Raw genomic sequence first — 24,186 nt, 5'->3', positions numbered from 1 at the left:
ATCCACATGTCAAGTAATTATTTTAAAGTGTAGACTTCCAAGCCTTGTGAGTCACCGCAGTGCTGGCTCTGATGTTGTCTGTGCAAGTGATTCATGTGGATAGGTGATGAAGATGTCTTTAAATCTGGCCTGAGGAAAAGTCCTTTACAGCAGTTTGGTCACAGTAAAAGCCAAAAGGCCAAAAGCAAGATCTTCAGTACTGTGCACCTACACTGGGTATTAAATGTGCTGCATATTTTATAGCTGAAATTCTTTAGCAGCTTTTTCTTAACCCGTGTTTTTCTTGATTTTTTTTTTAACACCACATGTCTATAAAAATAAAATTTTATTTTAAGCACCTTATGTTTAATTATTTTTTTCAAGTTTTCAGGTTGGTTGGATCAATTGAATTACAAAATTTGCCTGGGGAATAAAAAAAGAGAAGTTTGGACCTTTGGCTTAGAAACAAAGAGATGTTTTGTTAGATGGAAGGGACGGAGGCAATTTGAAGTGGTAGCAAATTAGTGTCAGCAGATCTGAAATAAATGAACATTCTAGAAACTGGTTCATGAGGGAGAAGAGGAAACTGAGCTTTCCACTTTCTCAGAACTGGACTGTATAGAGGAAATTCATGTTCAGAGTGTGTGATTTCTGTCACTCACAGAACTGAGCCCACAAGGAAGTCACTCTCCTTGAACAGATGATTTCCTTCAGTCATGTTCTGCTGTTGCACCTCTGAATAGTGGCTCCTTTGAAATGTTGCCTGAAAATCCAGCAGTCACAGCTAATGTGTGGACTTGTGATAACAAGTCACATCTGTTATGTCCTTTTAAAGTATGGGCTGTTTGCCATGTGGTCAGTGATTCAGTAATCATATTTTAGTGTTGCAAGTCTCAGAACAAGGTGTAACTCAGCACCCTGCAGTATTCAATCAGTATCATATCATTTATCATATATTCAATGTCATTAAATCATATATCTTCCTGCATTGGTGTAACATGTTTCATGTCAGATGAATCTTACTTTACATTCTGTGGCAAAATGTAAACTATGATTGCCAAAACACTGCTTTTAGGGGACAGTAGCACTGGTAAGTTGTTTGTAGTTGAAAAGGACAAAACATTGGTGTGGAAATGTGATTTCATTGCACATCTTGCACATATGGTGTTTCCAAAGCAGGAATATTCCTGCCCTGTGACATCAATAGAAACCCTCTACTCATTTCACTGTCTGCCATGGTGAAATGACTTCATTCTAATGTTGCTATTTATCAAAAATACCAAAAGTGGAGCTGAGGGGCAGCTGGAAAAGTTTTCATGGGTAGCAGGTGGTCAAGAGCAGCCTCTCTGAATGTGCAATAAAGAGCTGCTCCATCAGAACCCCAGATCTCCTTGAGAGGAAAGGTATTCCAAGGACAGGTGCCCTGTGTGTATACAGCTCCTGAACCATGTGTGAAAACACATCTGTACACAACAGTTATCTCTGCTTCTCCTTGTTATCACACCTCTTATTTGCAGGGCTCCAGATCATATTTTCATGTCTGTCACGTTAGTTTTAAATAACTCTAATCCCCAATCCAATTAAAGGTATCACCTCCAAGCAGATCATTTTATTTCCTCTGAGAACAGATGCAGACTTAGTATTCGGGTTAGTAAAGCAGCCACTACCAAACTGACCTTCCTTTTATCTCTCACACTTCATCTCATCACCTTCCTTGTCTGTGGCATGTGACTTTCAGATGTGCACTTGGTGTGTCACATCCAATCTAAATTTCCACTGGACAGGCATTCCTTTACATTAAAATTTGTAAATCCATTTTTGACTCCCATTAAAATTCGTAAAATTAAAACATTGATATTTTTTAATTGTTTTAAAAACATTAAAATTTGTAAATCCATTTTTGACTCCCATTAAAATTCGTAAAATTGAAACATTGATATTTTTTAATTGTTTTAAAAACATTAAAATTTGTAAATCCATTTTTGACATCCATTTGACTAAAGTGCAATATCTTAATTGAAGCAGATAAAATAAAAATCTTTTCTTCTTTTTTTTTTTTTATAAATATGCTAATAATGACAACACATTTTTCTTGGAACCACTTTTGTTTAGAAACATCTCTGTGATCCTTGTCCTCTATTAAAGATGTTCTGAAAGCAGACAAAATACTGTTTATTTAGCACTTCATGTTCAGAAGAATCATTTATGTTAGACCCAGCCCATCTAGAGGAGCTTTTGCTGTGTTACACTGCCTTTCTAAAACATCATTTTTTCTCTACTCACTGCTCACCTGCACTCCAGCAGCCTGCTAAGTGATGGATAATTAGATTTTTTTCCCCTAACATCCAGTGCCACAAATGCTCTTTAAGAAGAAAAGTCTCTGTGTGATGCACAGAGAAACTTTCATATCTTGAACTCTGTGGTTCCAATACTCCTTGGTGGAATATTTTATTCCTTAGCAATGTTGTGCCCATGAATCAATTACACTTATAGCAAAGCAATCTCAAGTAGCTGATAAACAACTTTGGGATGTAAGGAGCTAATCCTGCATTACATCCTGAGGGAATTGGATTAACCTGCACTATCCCCTTTATTTCTTATGTATTTCATTCTGGAAAGTTCTGAAGGAAACAGGTTTCCAGGCCTCAGTGTTCTGATGGACTGTGTTTACAGATGCTGTCAAAAAAATCATCTATTTTAAGTCTGTTTTTCTGCCTATGGACTGAAGAGAAGACCAAAACAAAAATCCCCTTCACCCAAGTGTTTTTAGAGTATTCAGACCTTGTTGTGCTTCTAGGGCATGTGAATATTTTGCTAAGTGAAATTCAAAAATAAGAGAGAAACAAGAAAATGCAAATTCATGGCTCTTCCTTCATTCATAGCTGCATGTGGTGCATTTTGTGGGAAATTCCAGGAAAAAAATCTGATTTTAAAAATTCTTTCTGAAACTCTTCTGTTTGATGTAGCCATGCACTGCCTCTCTAGTGATGAACTCCTTCTAAGCCTACATTAGCTTCAGAGTATGTTTCTTTAAAAAAAATAACTTTCATGGAGATAAGAACATGCTTCAAACACGAGGTTGCTTTCCTTCCAGAAATAGGGGGTTTTATACGTTAAAATATATTTTAAAGTTATTAAGAAGTTTCATCTGTATTCGTCTTCAGTTTCTCTTACCAGAATAAGATCCTTTTAAAAAGTGGCTGAACTATTGATATAATTATCACCTTCATTTTAAATTATATGGTAATATTAAGCATCCAGTCTTTTCAAAAATTCAAATACTAACATTCTATTCAAAACGCCACGCTTTTATGTGCACATGCCATACCTTGGTGTTCTAAAACTGAAATTCCTATTTACTTGAGATGCTGATAATCTTCATTTGCAGCTTATTGCACCAGGTTTCCATTTAGTTATTATGCAAGGAAGATGCAATTTTTTTCCCACTGACTTATTACTGTATTTACATTACCTCTCTCCTTTTCATATTTCTGTTTATATCTTTATTAAATCACAGATGGTGCTGATTAAATTAGACCTTTAAGTGATGCTTTTTCATTATGAAATTATTTAAAGTGCATACAGATAAGGTTCATACCTACAATAATGTCCTGTACTGAGTGTACTCACTTAAAAGGATGATTAGTGAAGGATCCCATTTGAATGACACAAAAGGAATGAAACCAAGTTATAAACTGGCACTTCTGAAGGAAGAAATGAAAGCTTCCCCTCTCTTCCATCTCTTTCACAAGTGGTTGGATATTAAAGCAAATCAGAGGAAATAATTGCTGTCCTTCTTTAAAAGTGTTTGGGAAAGGGAAGATTCTTCTTCTCCACCCAGACAGTTAATATTTCTTTCAATGCTCCCAAGCACAGAGGTTCCAGTCCTCTCCCTTTGGTTCCATGGTTTGGGTGGATGTGAGTGCCAGCACCCCCCTAGCTCTGGTTCACACCTGGGGTTTCACTGGCAGCAATTCAAAGGTAGAATCAGGTCTTCTGTTCCTGGGATTTTCAGTTTCTCAGCACAGCCATTGCCTTTGGAATTAAACCTTACTGCTGTGTCCACCAAAACAGAAAGAAAATCCATTTTCCCTCCCCAGAACACAACTGTATGACCACACCTTTGCTTGCTGTTTCACCTCTTACATGTGAGCTGCAGTGGCCACATGCAGTACAGTTGATATTTACTAATTCCCATTTACTAATTCCCTCCACTAATTTTTTTCTTTGACAAATGAAAAGGCTCAAATGAAAAAGTTCAGCCTGAAGGTGATGTTGGAGTGAGAGATGGCTCACAGATGTCACCCTCCAGTGGGGTTGTGAGCCAGCAGGCTCAGCCTAAGCCTATGAGGAGACTTGCCCTCACCCAGTGAGTAGGACATCACTTTCTGACTTCATTTGAGGAAGATGCTGCTGGAATCCAGAGCTTGGACTAAATACCAAGTTTAGTCCTTTTCTCAGGGTGGATGCACTCCACAACAAATCCTCTCCAAAGATTAACCATTGCTCCTCACAGCTCATACTCCTAACCCAGAAATGCACCAGATGAGCTCAGGGCACACACACGTTTTACACCTCAGCTTGATTCCTGCAAACCAAATGTGCTGTGCTCCTTGTGCTGTCCAACCATCCTCCCATCTGTATTTTACACCTCCTGCTGATTCCTGCAAAGCAAAATGTTCCGTGCTATCTCCCAACCACATTCCTGCAAAGCAAAATGTTCTGTGCCATCTCCCAACTACATCCCTACAAAGCAAAATGTTCTGTGACATCTCCTAACCACATCCCTACAAAGCAAAATGTTCTGTGCCATCTCCCAACCACATCCCTACAAAGCAAAATGTTCTGTGACATCTCCTAACCACATCCCTACAAAGCAAAATGTTCTGTGCCATCTCCCAACCACATTCATACAAAGCAAAATGTTCTGTGCCATCTCCCAACCACATTCATACAAAGCAAAATGTTCTGTGCCATCTCTCAACCACATCCCTGCAAATCAAAATATTCTGTGCTATCTCTCAACTGTAGGGGGATAGAATATAAGAAAGTAAAGATAGTGTAGAAAGTAATCTTACCCCTAAGGAGTTTCAGCTGGGCCAATTATCAAAGATTAGGAGCAGGCCTGAGTTGAACAGGCCACAGCTATGACCAATGAGAAGAAGATGCTATAGAAGAGTGGGGTGGGTGGGTGAGAAGGGAACTGGAGTCAGTGGCTGCTTTGTGAAGAAAAAAGAGTCAGTGCTCTAAGGAGCTGCCCATGAGAAACACCAAGGAGTATGGAACTTTTGTGATAAGGAGACAACAGCATGGAACTCCTGCAATAACATTACAACACTCAACCCCATTTCTGCAAAGCAAAGTGCACTGTGCCATCTCCCAACCACATTTTCCTGCACAGAGGCTGCAGCAGGAGCTGGCCCTCAGGTAGGATAGCAATTGCTGCATGCAGGGGACTCTGCCCAAGGGAACACAAGAATAGTCCCTGTTTTTAAGGCTGAGGTATCAGTGCAATGAGAACATACTGGAAATAATCATTTCAGCCTCTTGAGGCAGCAGAGCCTGAAATTCATGGAGGGAGAAGCTCACCTGGTAGTACCACTCTGAGGAACACATTTCTTTTTCAGAGTGCATTGTTTGTAACCTTTTCTCTTTATCTCTTGAAATTGAATGTTTTATTAGCCCATCCTTTACACACAACATGGGTGCAGATTGCCTACACAGAAACTTCTTTGGTTTTGTATTTTAGTTGGTATTTTTTTGCTGAACTCAGACAATCAGGAAATACTCCACTGATTACAGACTGATTGATTAATTGAGGTGAATTTTAAAAGTTACATTCAGCAGTGCCACAATGGAAATCTAAGGATGTTTGATGTATCTTAGCATGATCTGACTTCCAGGAAAAGGACCAAACATCTTTTTCATGCTAATGAAAGCAAGCTTAAAAGCTGGGCAGAACATCTGGAACATGAAAAGATTTGCAGTGAACAGAATAAAATAAAAGTTGTAATCCTGGGCCCACCCCCACTGTACACAAAAGTCGTACAGTAAATTGTTCTGACCCTGAGTGCAAACTGAAAAAAAAACTATTTGTACTTTATTCTAGCTGAAGAATATAAACTATGTCCAAAAAGGAGACATGGAGATTTAGTTTCTTTAACCTGCAAGTTAATTGAGTCTTTTTTTTGCTGTGAACAATGATGTTAGAAGAGGATTCAATGGTATTTTGGTTTCAGGATTAGAAAATTAAAATATTAATGTAATTTAGTATTATGATTACTAAGTGGCTTGGTCTTCAGGAAATATGAAAGAAATTGCAAGCAATTCTGTGTAACTCATTAATTAAGTCCCATTTAAAACAATCAGGCAATGATTTGTTTCATGTTCAGGAAAGAAATCTTGTAGCCAGAGAAAAGAGATGATTTTTTTCAGTAATTAATGATAACCTTGACCGTATGCAGGAGCTCCTTCAGGCGTGACCAAATGATTTCTGGCAGACTGCATAGATAAATCCCTATAAAACTCCAGTCTCAGAGAAAGTTTTCATGAATTACATTAAACTTTGAGGACATACCTCCCAGCTTCATGAAAAACCAACCCTCATTCTCGAGATATCCCTTGAAAAATCCTTTATACATATATTCTATTGATTAGTGAAATTCAGTGTAAAATTAAACATTAGCAGAGCTGGTTTTACTCACTGCCAACACCATGACCTTTATTAAAAGTTGAAGCATTGCCTCTTTAATCTCTATCTGAGAGAATACCTGCCCAAAACTCTTAAAAATAGTATTTATATCTCCCTTAACTCAAACTAATTTCTCTTTCCAAAATAAAATTCACCCAATAGCAGAGCCCAAACACTAACCTGAAGGAGTTGTTTGGAAAGTCATGGAAAAAATGGCATTTTGTTCCAATTCCCCTTCTTGTTTGTTTGAAGCCTAGACAGTGCATGGCACACAGAGCCATAGACTGGCTTAGGCTGAAAGGGACCTTAAAGATCACAAAGATGTTTTTCTGGCTTTTATTTCTATCTTCTCTTGAACACAAAAAAAAATTGTACTGGGGTTTGGTTCTCTTATTCCCCTCACTGTCTGCTGAAATGTTTGATGTTGCAGCCTGAGCAATGGGTTCCTGTTTCTCCATGGCATTACTCAGGTATTCTTTCTACACTGACATTCACTTTCCTGTTGGCAAGTATCAAAAATTCAGTATTTCATCTGGATTAGGTATATTCTCATCACAAGGAATATCTGAAAACTATTCTGTCAAGGTCCTGTTTTCTTTCTCACTATTGGTCTTTTCACCACTGATATTCTTTTATCCAATACTTTATCTTGATCTATCAGATTTTTTTAAATCAGCTTGGACATTAAACCAGTTTCTTTTGACCTTTTTCCCCTTACTTCTTATTTTAAAGCTCTACTTATCAGCCTTAAAAGCCCGGATGTCAGAAGGCAATTTTCCCAGATAGTCAGATGGAATCCAACCTTTAAAAATTGTCTCTTTTAGCAAATGTATCCCACTGGCAAAGTATTCCCAAGCCTGCTTTAACACTGATATTTGAGTCATCTGTTGCTCATCACTACATCATACGCCCTATCTCCCTCTGTAGTGACAAGAAAAAATTTCAGAGTAGTCACTAAAATGAGACATAATTAACTCAAAAGTAAGTGATGTTATTTCTGAGTTTGAGATGCAGTGCAAAATCAAACTGCTGTGAAAGTTTGGTGCAACTCCCTGTAGAGCAGGCAGGCAGATTGCTGGTAACATTTACTGTCCCAGAATCATGGAATACCTTCAGGTTGGAGGGGATTTCAAGCATCATTTGGTCCAACATTTTTGGTAAAAGCATGGCCTTGAAAAGATGGTCCAGCACCCTGTCCTGCTGCATCTTAAAATTGTCCAGCACTGGGGAGCTCCTTGCTTCCCTGGAGAGGTCATTCCAGTGACTGACTGCTCTCAGTGTGAAATATTTTCCTCTTGTGTCCACTCAGAATCTCCCCAGCAGTACCTTGCACCCATTTCCTCTCATCTTTTCCATGTGACTCCTTGCAAAAAGGGAGCCTCCATCTTTGTGTCCCTCTTTAAATATGGAACGTGGAAATAATTATTTTCTCACAGTCTCTTATCCTTTCCTAATGGGGCAGCTTCTTCTTCTAGGATCATCTTTGTGGCCCTTGTCTGGACCTTTCCCTGCCTGTCAACATCTTTTTGGCACAGTGTCACATCTTTATATTGAAAAAGAAATCATGATGTTGCAAGTTCTGCATTGAAATAAAAAAATCCTTTATATGACAAGAAAGCTGTGTTTTGATCAATCCTTGCAATTTTACATATCTCACTTCATCTTTATCACTGCCATTATCTATGGCAACCAAACGTTGCTCCAAAGCCCTACAGAGGATATTTTAGAAGAGCCAATTATTTTAAATTATTTGAAATCTATTATATTCAGTTTTGGTGGGGGGAGAAGTGAGTCTGGACTGTTTCTTGTGTTTTAAGAAGCTCTGGGCTCCTGCAGAAGTCGTTCATGGTGAATTATCTCTTTGCAGGTTGCTCATTCAGGTCATGGCCAAGACAAACCCGAGAGGATGCGAGGCTCTGCAGTGATTGCATAACCTCTCTTGGCAGAATGTTTTCTAATCATGAAATGACCCCACGAGTGAATTTTTGGTTTCAACTAACAGATCACAGCACAAAGCACAATATGTAGAAGAAAGGGAGCGTGAAAGCTACAAGCACAGCCTCCTGAAAGAAGCAGGAGGGCCACTGACAGGCAAAGAGGAATTGATGGTGCTTGAGCTTGCAACAGCAGAGTGGAAAGCAGAGGAGTGTAAAGTATCCCTGGCAGTTCTGGAACACTGAACCTAAACTAGATTTCTTTAAAATCAATGGAGAAACGTGCTAAATGCAGGAGTCACTGGACTGTCCCACAATGCTTGTGCTCAGAAGAACAATGTCCTTAAAAGCTCATTCATTTCAGATTTACTGTAGTGTCACTGAACTAATTTCAACAAAGCAATTTTCGACCAGGAATCAAGTATACCCACTTTATGCTAATGTAGATTTGATTAGCTGGCTTTCAGGATCTCTCTCTGTTTCTAGGAAGGACTGAAACTCTTCTATTTTCTTTCCTCAGGCATCCTTTGCAATCTAATTCATATTTGACAAACGAGACGAGAAATCAATTGTGTGTAGTATACATTGTATAATGACCCACAAAGTTCCTAAAACAGTTTTGCCTGCTCCAGAGCAGTTATTCAGGATTCTGTACACAACTCTTTGGCACTGTTACACCTGGCCAAGTGCCATGGAAAACATGGCTCTGTAAAACAGGCAAACCAAATGGGATGATGAATCTGTGCTCATGTCACATCTAAATTGCCTCCTATCCTACATAGTCACAAACAAATCAGGATTTATTTTGACCTTTCCCATTGTATTTAGGAAAACAGGAACAGAGTGATATTGCAAACTGGGACTGTTCAACTCCTACAAACACAAGGACTGTACCCTGTGGCTGTACCATTCCCACATCCACAACCTTGAGGAGATTTTAGTGCCACATTTGGATTTCTCAGGATTTCATAGAATGTTCCTTACTATCTCAGGTTTATCTGAGGGTGTGTGCTCTATCCCCATCTGTCAGAGGTGGGGCAGTTCTCCTCTGTTCATTGGGCAGTTTTCTTTATCTCTTCCACAGCCAATCCTCCCTCCAGGAGATCTCTGCTGTTCAGGGGCCATTAATTATTAATTATCTTCTGTCCATGGCCACTGAGTGTCCCTGCAGGGCTGATCCAATCCCAGCATCCCATGGGGAGATGCTCCGCCCAGGGGAGGAGCCAAGCATTCCTACCTGGATCCAATCTGAGCTTTGGGACAGCCCAGCAGCCTTTGCCCAGTGCATTCCCAGAGGAGCAGCTTCTGCTGCCCTGCATGGCCAGAGGGAGCCCAGGCCCATCTGCAGCAGCCCTGGAGCTGCAAAGGAAAACTCCCCCCTTGTGCAGGATCCCTGCTCCAGCAGAGCCACAGCTGGCACTGCAGGAGGGCTGAGCCCCCATGGGATGGGACTTGCAATAGATGAGCAATGGGATGATTGACTCTCACAATTAATGGACAAATATCATGTATATAGATTAAGAAAAGTTTGTAGATTTATAGTTATGTTGGTTATCAAGGGACGAGGGGAGTTGGGACATCTGGGAGCGCTGGCTTGTCACTGTGGTGACATCTGACTGCCAAGGAGGATTTGAGGAGGAGATCTCCACCACTGGACAGCAAAGAGGTTGATGGGCAGAACTTTGGGAGGGGTTAAAGGGTTAAAAAGGGTAAAACCTCCATTGTGAGGGGGCTGAGCACATGGCAGGGAGAATCTTCTTCCTCCCAGCGCCATAACCTTTTTTCTTTATTCAGTCTTCTGTTTTATTTTTATAAGGCTTAATAAACCTTCCTCAACTATGAAAAGTGAGTAGCTATTTCTCACAGACTGCTGCCACCACCCTGACCCACAGGCTGTCAGGCCCTATTCTGACTCTACCAGTGGTTGTTTTTTTTTCTTTGTTTGTACTATTGCATTTGTATTTTTAATTTTCCTAGTACAGAACTGTTATTCCCCTATTTTTGCCTGAGAGCTTTTTAATTTCAAAATTATAATAATTCAGAGGGAGTGGGTTTATATTTTCCCTTTCAGGGGAGGTTCCTGCCCTCCTTAGCAGTCACCTCTCTTTTCAAACAAGGCCCTTACCTCTGCCTTGGCATGCGGATGAGGGGCTGCTTGTGGCACCTCTTGCTGAGGCTGAAGAGTTTGTGCACCGTTCTCTGGGCCTTGAGGAAGAGTTGCTTCATGCTGCTCTCCAGCTGCTCGTAGCGGCGTTGGAAATTAGAATCCATTGTCCACAAATGCATCACAGCAGATGTGTTCAGGAAATAATTCATGGGCAGCCTCTTCATAAATAATTTGAATTCGTCTGAAAAAAAAAGAAATTAATAGTCTTTAATTATGTGGCTATGTTATTCTTGCAGCAGAAATTAACTTTTAATTTGTTTTTTTCTCAAACCAATTTTCATAAACTCAATCTTTTGACATTTTAAAATTGAGCATTTTAGCTATTTCAAACTAGAAAGGTGACTACATTTTTATTGGTAATATTAGAATAAAGCCAGCAAAATCCAATATTTATATAATTTTAAAATTAATATTAAAGCAAATACAAGCTTTGTCCTTATTTCTCAACCTGGGTAATATGAAGATTAAATAAGAATCAGAGTTTCTTACCTTCAAATCTGGGATCTGAAAGCAAATGTGCATTTAATGATCAATGTTTATTGACTCATTTGAAGAACATCAGAAACTGTCTTAAAAGAAGTATATTCCAATACTTAGGACATGCAAGTAAATGTCATTTTACAGGCCATTGCTCTTATATATATGTTATTTCACCCGACACAAGCCATTAAATTAGACTTTCATAACTATTTACAATTAAAATGGAGCCTTTCAAAGCATTTTATGGTACTTCAAAATTTTATGACACTTCAAAAATGTTCCCATAACTTCTTTTTTGTCTCTAAAGTGGTGGAAAGGAGTTCTTCAATCACAAGGTCACATTGTTACTGTGAACATGCCATGCTTTGTGACTTGTTCTGGTAGCTCAGTCCACAAAAGATATGTAGACAGAATCTTATTAACAGAGTTTTATGAATTAAGGAGTCTGTTTCCATAAGTGGAATGATGTATAACTTCTGAACCTAAATAAACTACCATTAAAAGGGCTCCAAATACTGGGTAAATATGTGAGAGTGAGTGGCACACTTGAATGCACATGTTTATCCTTTTTCTTTCTTGTTTTTGTATATCAGTATGTTTTCCTGCCTGCCCTTCTGCCTGCTGCCATCCTCCCACCCTTCACAATCCTTTTTTTCTTTCAGCTTGTTCCTGCAATGAAGTTACTCATCCCACAGTTTGGCTTTCACCCTGCCAGATGCTCCTTTTGGATGGTTTATATTTCAGCAGACTATGTGAAAGCAAAGATCCTGCTGCCTGAAGTACCCTCCCTCCTCAAGCAAAAATAATCATAATATTTAACATGGGTGTCATTTTAGGTTGCTCGTGGGAGACTGGGGAAAATGTCCACTCACATTAAAGAATACACCATTAACATCCTTGTTATCAAGTCTTTTGGTTACATTTAATTTAGGTTTTTTAACATTTCTACGCAAAGCAGGAAAAATATTTTCTTTTTCATGGATGGAGAAAAAAAAGATCTTTTGTAAATAAGCTGTAGTGACCCTTGAGCACATCCTGAAGGACACAGGGCAGTGATGGAATACAACAGTCCCACTTCAGCAGAGTATTTTCTGTGATGGGTGATGACTCATAACAAAACAAAACACATTGAAAGGTCTTCTTGAAGGTAGAAAATTAAAATCAAGGGGCACATATGAGGATTTTATGTTTAACAAAATGTTTTTAATCATTCCTGTGGGAATGTGTTGTTCATTTTGCCCTCATGCTTTTGTCTTTGCACAGCCCCTGTGCTGTCCTTAGGGCATGAGGGAAAGGAACTGTTTCTTTATCTTATCAACTATTTGGAGCCTTTTATCTTTTGCTTTTTCCCTTCCTTAATTTTGTCTAAGTTGGTTTTTATCCTCTGTCTGGCAGGAATGTCCATTCCTGGGTGTACAGCTAACAATTTGAATTAATGGGAATATTTAATAAATTCTACATTACTACATGAGTATCTCTGTGAATCTTAGTGTAGTTTTGGGATAGATGGTCATGTTTTCTCCTTCCCAAGTGATAATTATTCCTACCTTAGAATTAGAGAATAATTTGGGTCAGAAGGGACATTTAGTCCAACCCCCACTGCAATGACAGACACCTTCTCTAGATTAGGTTGCTCAGAGCCCAGTTCAACTTTACCAACCTCTGATTCCTTGTTGGAAATGCCATAACTTTCTTTTTTAGTTTTAAGCAACTTTAGTCATGGGTTTTGCCAAGGGGGAGGGGACCTGGGCTCTGTTGTTGTTTTAATCTTTAAACCACCAAGGCTTTGGGTCAGGCTGGGCAGGGCCTGATAAGCTTCAACAAACAGAAAGGGACTTTTGGAGGTGTGGGATTTTAAAGTTTACATGCTGGGAATCTAGAAGGTATGGAAGAGGTAATCAGATATTAATTAGACATTAATCTGATGACGATCTCCCTGGGGACGGGCAGACAGTTGGAGACCCCCTCTCTGAGAGAAGAATGCTAAGGGAACCCCAGAGCTGGACCAAATGAGCATGAAAGGCAAAGGGATCAATATCCAGTAGAAGATCACACACTAACTGATGAAAAGAATTGTGCAATGTAGAACCAAATAATTCTTCGTTTTCTACAAGTGTACAGAATGTGCAAAGTCTCCTAATGGACGTGTGTAGTTGGAATGATTTCCAGTGCACATCCTCCTGGCCAGAATAAAGGAATGACTGACTCACTGGCAGCTCAAAGACAGTGCCAGGGAGTTTTGTTCCTTCCTGAGCTCAGTGACATCCTCACACTGCCCTTCCCAGCCCTCAGTCCCTCCCAGGTCTGCACAGAAGGTGTGCCAGAAGGTTGTGTCTGCCTTGTCCCATTGGCTTGGTAAAGCCTTCCAAGTCTAAACACTTAAAAATATTAAAAATGGTCATTTCAACAAAAAAAAGTAATAGGAAGTAAGGTTAACTGAGCTGATACAAAGTAAATCCTTTTGCAGCTTGTAAAAACCAGATAAATTCTGCCAGATTTAGAGAACTGAGGATATATATGTATATAAACACATACTCTGGCACATTTGGGGGGGATGAGATCCCAAAGCCACATTATTGACTACCTACTTAATGCCTAATGTCTCTTTTCCCTTCTGTTCCTCTGAGGCACTGGCAAAGCTCTTTAAAATGGGCTTGATGAAGCCAAAACAAAGGCAACTCCCTGAGGAAACAACAGGCTCAGAAGATGTTTTTCAGCCCTCACATTGCTCTAACCATGTATTTAAGGAATGTTGTCACTTTGCTGTCCTCTGCTCAATGGCACTAATCTCTCCAGCTAACAACTGCTCCATGCAGTGTTTAGAAGTGATAAGGAAGGTTTACACTCCTCAACTTGCAATGCAACAGCATTTCTAATCAGAAAATGGTTTTTTCTCCCTGTAATAAACATCATCTTTGACTACCCTTGTGCCCTGTCTGATCCTGCTAATGAGCTCCATAATGCAGGTGAAGGAGAGACAGAGATAAAATGAGCATGGTTACACAGTGCCTGCTGCATAAAAAAAATAAAAAAATTTAAAAAAAAAAGAAGAGAAGATAATGTGCCCATATCTTAAACAGACACATTTCATGATCTGTGAAACTACAACATGAACTCCTAACACTGAGAGATGATTAAACTATTACACTCTAATCAACACACGGTGCCAGCCATTCCTGAGGATTAACAGCCAGTATTACAGTCCCAGGGGCCATAGAAATTGATACTTTAATTCATAAAATCAGGGAATATCCTGAGCTGGGAAGGACCCACATGGATCATTGAGTCCAACCCCTGGCCCTGCACAGGACAACCCAAAAAACCAGACTATGATTCTTGATACCACATAAAATCTGATTGCAGCATTTTCTTTTTTATTTTTACGTGGGTAGCACATGCAATATGATTTTATGTATTCTTAACTAATTGCAAATAAGGTAAAAAAGGTAAAACATTATATGCAGTGATGGGTCAAGCAAGTTCATTTTCTGGCTGGTTGTGTCTCTTTTCACTTCTCCTTTCTGCCAGTAAATCTTCCTTGTGTCAACAGTGCCTGGAGATGGAAATGGCATCCCATATTTCAGTGGGAAAGAATAAATGAGAAATATCATAATGGGAGCAAACATTCCTGCTGAAATCAGGTGAATATCAGACATATTTAGGCTGTGAGAAATACCTAGAGCTGCAGAGATGTAAATGGGATCCTCAGTGTGGTTTGGTGTCAGAGCAGGGCTCAGGGCTGGGTGCAGTGGTTTCCACTCTGCAGGCAAAGCTGGCAAAGGCCAGAAAAATCCAGGAAACCTCACCCAAGGACCTGGCAGTGCTCTGCTACAAGGGAAAAAGGTGCCATGCTTTATGCCTGCTTTATTTTTGAAGGAGTTTTGAATGAGTTAGAGATGGGGCTTCTGAGTTGTTTTTGATGATGCAGTTTATTTTCTTATTTTTTACATTATTAGGAAGGATGAGTTTGGCTCACATCATTATAACATGGTTCAGAAGGTCACAAAACTCCTAGCTACAAGACTTTTTAAGGATTTGTTGACTAATAAAACACTGCTAGCAAAGACATTCATGTTTTTGACCTAATCTTTAAATATTTCCTCTTATGGATTTATGTTACAGTGTAAGCTTTCATAGATAATTATATTATGACACACAAACCTACAGTACTGCATTCTGAACTCCTTGTTTACCTCTGTAGCTACTTTTATTTCTATATCTACCTATATTATATATCTATATATCTATATCTATATAGATAATATATATAATATATACATAATATATTATATATATATATATCTATATATATCTATATCTATATCTACTACTTTTATTTCTATATCTAAAACTCTAAACTTTCTTTTATTTAGCTTAACATGTCTCTGCTTTAAACTATAAACCCACATTCTTGCTTCTAGCACCTGAGTTTGGAAGCCTTTCCCAAGGTCTCAGATCAAATCCTGTGTTTAATTCTAAGCTTTGGCTTAGAGGCCCAAAGTTCTGAGAGTTCCTTGCATTTCAGATTCCAGCACCTGCTCTCTGTTGGAAGAGAGCAGGAGCCGTGATATACTGTGAATATTTTGATTTTTCCTGGTATTTTGCTACAAGACTGTCCCACCTACACAGCACACTTCTGATTTTGTTTGTTTCAGTGGTTTGTGGAACTTCTCCAGGCTGCCAAAATGTCCTGGGTTGGCTTGTTTCCTAAAATCCCTTGTGGAGAGACCCTTGGAAGTCAATGGATTTAGAACACCAGATTATTAAAGGTGCTGCAGGCTGACATCTGACAGCAATGTCACGCTGGAAATACAAAAATACCAAATTTTACCACTGCACTTTTGTCTCCTATTTCCTTCAGAGCAAACAAAGTCCAGGACTGAGCTTTGAAACTGTCATTCCTGAAATTTCCTTTTAAATCATACAGGCACTGTTTCCCCAGTTGGTGTAACAGGGATTAGCTCAGGACCAAGGACTTTGGAGCAATTTCCTCCTCACAGCCCAGATTTGCTCTGCTCAAAGGCAGGGAAGAGCCTGAGCCTCTGCAGTCAGGGCAGCAGGAGCAGGGGATCAAACAGCAACTCCTTTAAGCCATGGCTTGTGTTTAGGGAGGTCTCAGAGATGTGTTTATAGAACACCAGAACTCCTAAATAAGTAGAAAAATTCAAATTTGACATGGATTTCTATCAAAGGAAAGAGAATACTGTTTGGTTTTTTGGGTTTTTTTTTTTTTTGTTTGTTTGTTTTTTTTTTCTGCTGGTTCTTATTATGGCTGAAATCGATGACAACATACATGTGACAATAATTGAGGTGGAAACCTACTTAAAATGTTGGACAACAAAAAGCACAGTTTGAAAAGAATCTGCATTTGGTGATATGCTAAGGAAAAAATTGTTTCATAGCCACAAGAAATTTCAGCCACCTTCTCTCAGTCTCCTGAAATTTCTGGGGAGATGTCATTCCATCAAGCATTATTCTGTTGTTTTATCCCAAGTGAAATAGTATAATCTTATGGAAACAAAACTTTTGGCATTGGAAATTTTTTTGTTGTTATGTCAACTTGATGGTGCTTCAGTAAATATATAATCCTATCTAATTGTGGATTACATCATCTACCCAAAATCAATTTTAATTTTTTTAACACTATTCAGACCCTAAAAAAGCAATTATGTTTTCTGGGCAAAAGCAGCCTGACAATAACTGAAAAAATGTAAGAATCTTTTGTTAACTGAAACATACTATTCACAATTTTATATAGTCTCTATGTATTTTCTAATATTAATAAGGATTTGGGTTTTAGGGGTTTTTTCATTTAACAAAGTTCAGTAAAAATATGCATAAAGGAGAAAACCCCTTTTTTGACATTATCTTGTCAAAATCTACCATTAGAGAGCAATTGTAATGGGCTGTTTTGTCATTTCTCTAAATGAGGCTTTAAGGAAACATTTTTCTCCCTTAAAAATCTTTACATCAGTCATTTGTACACACATCCTCTTTTTTAGCCAAGTTCTTTAACTTGCTCTAGAGGTATCAAAATTCTGCCATCACAGTCTAGAAGTGAGTAATACCTCATGCAAAAACTGTTCTGCTTTGGCTCTGACAAAATGTTACAGTGGGATTAAGGCAAACTAACAAAAACCAAGTTGTTTTTAACATATTGAGGGTGTGATGAGTCTGAACAAGCAATGATATGGACTGATGTGCTGCTCCAAGCCAGAGTGCTCCAGACAGCTTCAAAATTAGCTTTATGTTCTCCCCTGCATTTCATCTTTTCTCACTCCCGTGATGATAATTGCAAATGCTCACTCCTCTGCACAAAGCACTGCTTCTTTTGGAAGCCAGCTCCCTTCTTAAACCAGAATTCTGGGATCAGATGTTTCAGTCAGACTTGTTATTTCCTTGGGCAGTCCAAGGAGAGATGATCCTGTGCTTCAAGCATGTCAACTCTGACATCAGATTAACTTGCTCAGACCTTGGTCCTGTCAGGATTTGGAATCTGCTGCAGTCAAGGCTCAAGTGCCTTCATGGAGAACAAATTTCTCCACATCCCCAGTGTGAATCTCTATCATTTCACTTGATGCCTGTTGTCTCTGCCCTCAGAGCCTGGGTCTTGTTCCCCTCCCAGCACACAAGGTGGCTGCTCTGAGTTCTCTGAGGTCTCCATGCCCAAGGCTGACCAATCTCTCCTCTGTGGGCAGCTTCTCCAGCTCCCACCTCTCTGAGCACATCCCTGACCACACTCCAGCTTCCTGATGTCTTTCCTGTACTGTGGAGCCCCAAACCGGATGCAGCACCTGAACATAGTCCAAAAAGCACTGAGGTTAATCCCCTCCTTGATCTCCTGGTCCCTTCTTTGTGGCACCCACAATGTGGCCTTGGTTTTGTAGGCCTCTTCATCCTCTGCCCCAGGATCCTTCCTGCATCTCCCTGCCCCAGCTGATGGATGCTCTGCCCTCCAGAGCAGGATTTTTCTTTTTGCCTTGTTGAACTTCACCAGGTCCCTGTTGTCCTGATCCACCAGTTGTCCAGGTCCCCCTGTATGACAGCCCTGATCCTCAAAATTTCTGTCTCACTCCTTCAAACTGGCAACATCTGCAAACCTGATGAGAGGGCTTCTCCTCTGTGGGCAGCTTCTCCATCCCCCACCTCTCTGAGGACATCCCTGACCACACTCCACCTTCCTGATGTCTTTCCTGTACTGTGGAGTTCCAAACTGGGTGCAGCACCTGAATGTGGTCCAAAAAGCACTGAGGCTAATCCCCTCCTTGATCTCTTGGTCCCTCTTTTGTAGCACCCACAATGTGGCCTTGGATTTGTCAGGCCTCTTCATCCTCTGCCCCAGGAACCTTCCTGCAGGGCTGCTCCTGGCCAGGCAGATCCATCCCCAGCTGATGGATGCTCTGCCTTCCAGAACAGGATTTTTCTTTTTCTTGTTGAACTTCAGCAGGTCCCTGCTGTCCTGATCCCCAGCTTGTCCAGCCCTGACCCTCAAGATTTCTGCCTCACTCCTTCAAACTGGCAATATCTGCAAACCTGATGAGAGGGCCTCTCCTCTGTGGGCAGCTTCTCCAGCCCCCACCTCTCCAAGGATATCTTTTCTCTACTATGGAGCCCCAAACTGGGTGCAGCACCTGAACATAGTCCAAAAAGCACTGAGGCTAATCCCCTCCTTGATCTCCTGGTCCCTCCTTTGTGGCACCCACAATGTGGCCTTGGTTTTGTAGGCCTCTTCATCCTCTGCCCCAGGAACCTTCCTGCATCTCCCTGCCCCAGCTGATGGACGCTCTGCCTTCCAGAACAGGATTTTTCTTTTTCATGTTCAACTTCACCAGGTCCCTGTTGTCCTGATCCCCAGCTTGTCCAGCCCTGACCTTGAAGATTTCTGCCTCACTCCTTCAAACTGGCAACATCTGCAAACCTGATGAGAGGGCACTTTCTCCAAGTCATTGCTGAAGAAAGTAAAGAGAACAAGTCCTGGGACAGACCCTGGCTGTATTGAACTTGCCACCACTTTTCAGATAGGATTTGTTCCTTTTCCTCACAGGCCTGAGCCCTGTGTGACTCCTGATGGATGCCAGCTGTGCCATTCCCCCTCTGAGCATCATCCCATCCATGAGATGATATTCCAGAAATATGTGCCTGTAATAATGGCTTTCCAGATTACTACTCAACGGACAAAAATCTACTTAAGGAACTCACAACTTTACATTAAATTAAAAAAAAAATCAGCTGCAGTTTTAGTTCATTCCTGTGGTGTTTTTCCTTCAAAGTAACCTGTCTCCTTGTCTCTGCTAATCATTTGCCTACACCTGGTTTTAATGGCACTGCAGCCTTCCTTTGGCACAATTCCTTCTCACAGCAAGCCAAAATAAACAGATAATATTGCATAAGGGAAAGCAGTGGCAATCAGAACCAACAAGAATATTCAGACCAGAAACTCTCCTTGAAAAAAAAAAAAACAAAACTCTTAGGAAATATCTCTAGTAGCTCCAGAAGTTGATTTCCCTACAGAAAAGGTGACACAGAGCAGCAAAGTCAGCCAGCCCTGCTGTGTGCCCATTGCAGGGCTGATTGTCTGCTGGTGCTGTAAACAAGACTATTATTTAATATAAATACTGGCTGGTTTTTCTCCCAGGTTAGGAGTTGGAAAGGAGACTGCCAGTTCATCACACACAACAGCCAAGGAAAGCTGCTAAAGCTACTCATGTCACCACCAAGAAGGCTCTTAAGTAGAACTGTGCAAAAAAAAGAAAAGGTAAAAGGATTTTTAGAATTCCAAAGTTTTCTTAAATTTTTATAGATTTTCTAAAATTTTCCAAATGCCTCTAATTCCTCTGAAATCCTGTAAAAGGAATATTGCAAAGTTTTCCTCTTTTGCTTTGCTTTGAATCACCTTGACCTTGATGGAAGAAATTTTTTTGTTGTTATGCCTACTTCATGTTGTTGTTGTTATTTCAAGTGTTTGTCGTTATGTCAAGTTTCATATTATAACATCAAAGTTATGAGGTAAAAAATTTTAAAAATGAATAAACATTTCAAAATGAAGGTTAAGTGCTTTACTGCATTCCTAAAAATATACACCGAAAACAAACAAAATACCCCAACAAAAACAAACAAAACCCAAACAAATAAACAAAAACCAACCCAACAAAAAAACTAAATGAAACAAAAATCCCAAAACCAAATAACAAAAAGCCCCATAATTTTGCAGTTACTGAAAGATCATTTCTGGTTGGTTTATACAAAGTAGCTGTCTCTAGATTTTGTAGCATCCTGTCTATAAATCTCTGCTACACTTCAACAGACCTTTCTGTTTAGACTGCAAGCTCTTCAGAGAGGCCTGGTTCTTATTATATCTTTATAGGGCAGTCAGCACAACAGACCCCAGATTTAATTGTTGCCATTTGTTACAAATAATAAAAATAATTTTGCCTATTGCTCCAGGAAAATGCATCTTCTTTGGAGTCCTCAGTGGGAGCTGCAATTCATGTAAGGGGTGAGAGTTCTGGAAGGAAAGATCTCCTAATTCCCATTTTATCACATATTTTACTGTAGTGTTTGTGCAAACCTGTTGCTGCTCCAATGTGACCACCATGTTATCAATCCTATTCAATAAAATATTTTTTTTAATTTTAATCAGGGCAATAAATATGATGGCAAGTCAAATACCATTGTCAGCTGTAAATCAGGACCTGAAAGCACAAAGCTGGAAGTCTGAGAGGATATAAACCATGGGACCCACATTTCAAATGGTGGGATGTGATTGCTGTTCAATAAAGTGCTGCCTCAATATTGTGTAGATGTTATTAAAGAGATTTATAAAAGATAGATGTTTTTTAAAATATCCCACCATGATGCAGAAGCCTGGAGAAAACAAAGTGCTAAAAATGAACATATATTTGTTTTTATGTTGCCATGAATTTTAGTTCTTCATGATGCATTACTCAATTTGTCAAAGAAGTAGCAGCTGTGTTCCAAGAAATATATGTTTGAAAATAATCCAATTCAAAGAAGCAGAAGACTGCAGCTGGAAACAACCTTATTTCTTTAGAGAAGAGACAGTAAATCTGAATTTTCCTTCCCCTTCTCCCTCCAATTTAGGCTAAATCAGCCAGCTCTCCTGATAATTAAAATATTTCCTTCTCCAAAGCAAAAGATTTCTCCTTTAAACTTTCTGAAGGACAAAGGGAAGGGAGGAAATGTGTGTTTTCTGCAATACATGGTGTCTGTTTTTCAAGGAGGAAAGGAAGTCCTCACTTCCTTTTGGACAGACTATTTGAAGTGAAACAATCCAGCTGCTACAGAAACCTCAGGCAAGCAAATTTGGATAATTCTGGCAGTGGGGTAGATTTGGAGCAGGATGGGGGGAGTGTTTTGGTTGATTTCTTTCTGAAGTGAGGGATGCTGCAAGGACAGCTCCCCTCATCCCTGAACTTTGCAAGAAGGAAAGAACAGGGATAAGTGTCAGTGTGGAGGTGAAATTGGTGGGGAACAGAGATCCTCTGGTCAATCCTTAATATACATAATTCTGAGGAACCTCATGTAAATGTTAAAAGTGATGAGAGGAAATAGCCTCAGGCTGCACCAGGGAAGATTTAGATTGGATATGAAGGGAAATTTCTTCATGGAAAGGGTTGTCAAGTATGGAACAGGCTGCCTAGGGCAGTGGTGGGACTCACCAGTCCTGGAAGTGTTAAATGTTTGGACAACAAGGGTGGTGGTGCTGGTTGATGGTTGGGCTTGGTCATATTAAAGGTCTTTTCCAACCTTCATGATTCTGTGGTTCTATGATAGGTGTTAGATAATACATATCTATATGTATATACTCATGTGTTTGTATATTTATACACATATCTAACACCTACCACAGAATCACAGAATACATCAGAACCACATAACATAAAACATATATGTATGTTATGGAGTTAGTGCTACTAATGTCAGCCTGTTATAGAAACACAAAAACAAAAATCCTCCTCTCACAAGCCTGGAAAGTCTCCTGGTGCCACATAAAGGTGAAATAATTTCAGTCCAAATTGGTAGTGGAACCAGAATATCATCCTATAAATTGTAGATTAATTCAGAAGTTCTGCTGGGCAGGAGATAACCTTGCCTGGAAGGGCTCACATTTCTTACAATGAAGCAACATGTTTCTTATTGCAATCTAAATATGACCTTGACAGCAAGTTCCCTTTCCAGAAACCAAAAATCCAGACTCCACAGCTGCCTCTGAAAGTCCCAGCATTTGAAGGGCATTCCCTTCATCCTGTCAGGTTTGATTTTGGTTCATTACTCCTTAAAATGTTTCTATCCCTGCCCTTCAAAGGGATGCTCCTTGGAAGTCAAAATAAGCTTTCAAGGAAAATGTCTCAAAAATTTATCTACTGGTTATTTTGGATTTTTTTGGTGAACATTTTTATGACCTCAGTGTGGTTTAGAAGTAGTCCTGCAACATGGATGTCCCAAAGTCCTTTATTATCTTTCTACAGAACTATAAATTCACTTAATGCATAAGACATATTCCTTATGGGCAGATGTAGACATAACCTCTGTCAGTCCAAAATTTACCTCAGCTGAACATGCTGGCAACTCCTACAGTTTGAAAACTGGATAGGGTAAATAAACATGTAATGATTCACAGGAGGATAAAGGAGGGAAGAGAATGAGTGAAACTGAAAAATGTTCTTGGAAAACACATTGAAGTAAATAAGCAGTGTTAAGCTGTTCCAGGAGAAGATTTAAGAAGCTATGAATCAGAACAGACAACACTGCCCTAGAAGAAAAGAGAGGCCACAGAGTGACATCACTCTTAATAAAGCAAGCCCAAAGCTGCCAAGGCAGATTGGAATTCCACCAAGAACGAGGGGATTTTGTCACTAACTTTGAAGGGAATTACATTATGTCCTGTACATGGTGGACATAAGTAGAATTCTATTAGATCAAGCCTTCTGCTCCTCCTCTTATTACAATGTCATCACAGTGTTTGAAGCATCTCAGAGTGCAGTGCCACGTGAAACTTTAATAAGTTGATTTGCCAGGTGCAGCAGGAGTTGTTTAATGCTTTTAGTTTTGGAGCAGGGGCAATTATATCAGCTGTACCATCATTTCTGAAGTAGGACAGGAACAATTTAGACACTGACCCTCCAAAGACATTATGCACATCCCACCTGTTCATTTTATTAAAACAGAGACACCTCCACAGGGGTGGAAGAGCTGGAAGGGGAGCACTGGTCACAGAAGGAATGGCAGCTTGGTGTATCTGCTCATGTTATTGATTAAACTTCCTGACAACCACAGAGGGAAGTTAATTACTGGGAGGCAAATTAACACCCCTGCAAGATAATGGAGAAAACAATAATTGTATTAAGAACTCAGGGGGCTAAGTTTTCCTGGCCCTGAGCCTGAGGCTGTAAGCAGTGCTTGAAAGCAAACCACGGCTCCACTGCTCAGGGGCAAATAGTTTGAACCATATTGATTGAAGTCTTTATTCTCAGTGATTAAAAAGCACCTTCAGCTGCCAGTGAGTCAGTTCAGACTGTTCACAAGGAGTCTTTCAATTAAGATTTCAAATGGGACTCACTTTGCATGGCAATGGCTCTGTCCTGGGCAGCAGAGACGGACTGTGCACAGTGACCCAGGCACATCTGTGCAAGGACCCTTGCCCCAAACCCACAAAAACAAAGCTGTTCAGACAGCAAGGTTACATTTGTGGTGTCCATAAACTGAAGAAATCCTTCAGCATTCTGTTTGAATCCCAGGTTTCATTTTTAATCTCATTTTACCTGCATTTTAATTGAATGACTGCAGCTGGAAAAGCAAGAATATGTCACTGGACTGAGAGGGGACTTGCAGTGCAAACTGCCTTCCCTGCCAATGATGGAGTCTGTCAGTGAAACCTTGTCATCTTGTGACATTATTTAGGATTTGAAATCTCA

At 39.9% G+C, this 24,186-nt stretch overlaps 1 protein-coding gene across 3 annotated transcripts in view; it reads right to left on the bottom strand.

Annotated features, from left to right (window-relative positions):
- BRINP3 (BMP/retinoic acid inducible neural specific 3) overlaps positions 1-24,186 on the bottom strand; it is a 203,533-nt gene that overhangs the window by 29,856 nt on the left and 149,491 nt on the right. For all 3 annotated transcript variants that reach the window (XM_054638251.2, XM_077182030.1, XM_077182029.1), the window contains one exon: positions 10,730-10,952. In XM_054638251.2, coding sequence (XP_054494226.2) covers positions 10,730-10,952 — 223 coding nt within the window. The remainder of the gene's footprint in view (positions 1-10,729; positions 10,953-24,186) is intronic.

The sequence above is a fragment of the Agelaius phoeniceus genome, chromosome 8, assembly GCF_051311805.1.
Source record: "Agelaius phoeniceus isolate bAgePho1 chromosome 8, bAgePho1.hap1, whole genome shotgun sequence".
Lineage (NCBI taxonomy): Eukaryota > Metazoa > Chordata > Aves > Passeriformes > Icteridae > Agelaius > Agelaius phoeniceus.
This window is presented reverse-complemented; position numbering and strand designations above follow the sequence as displayed.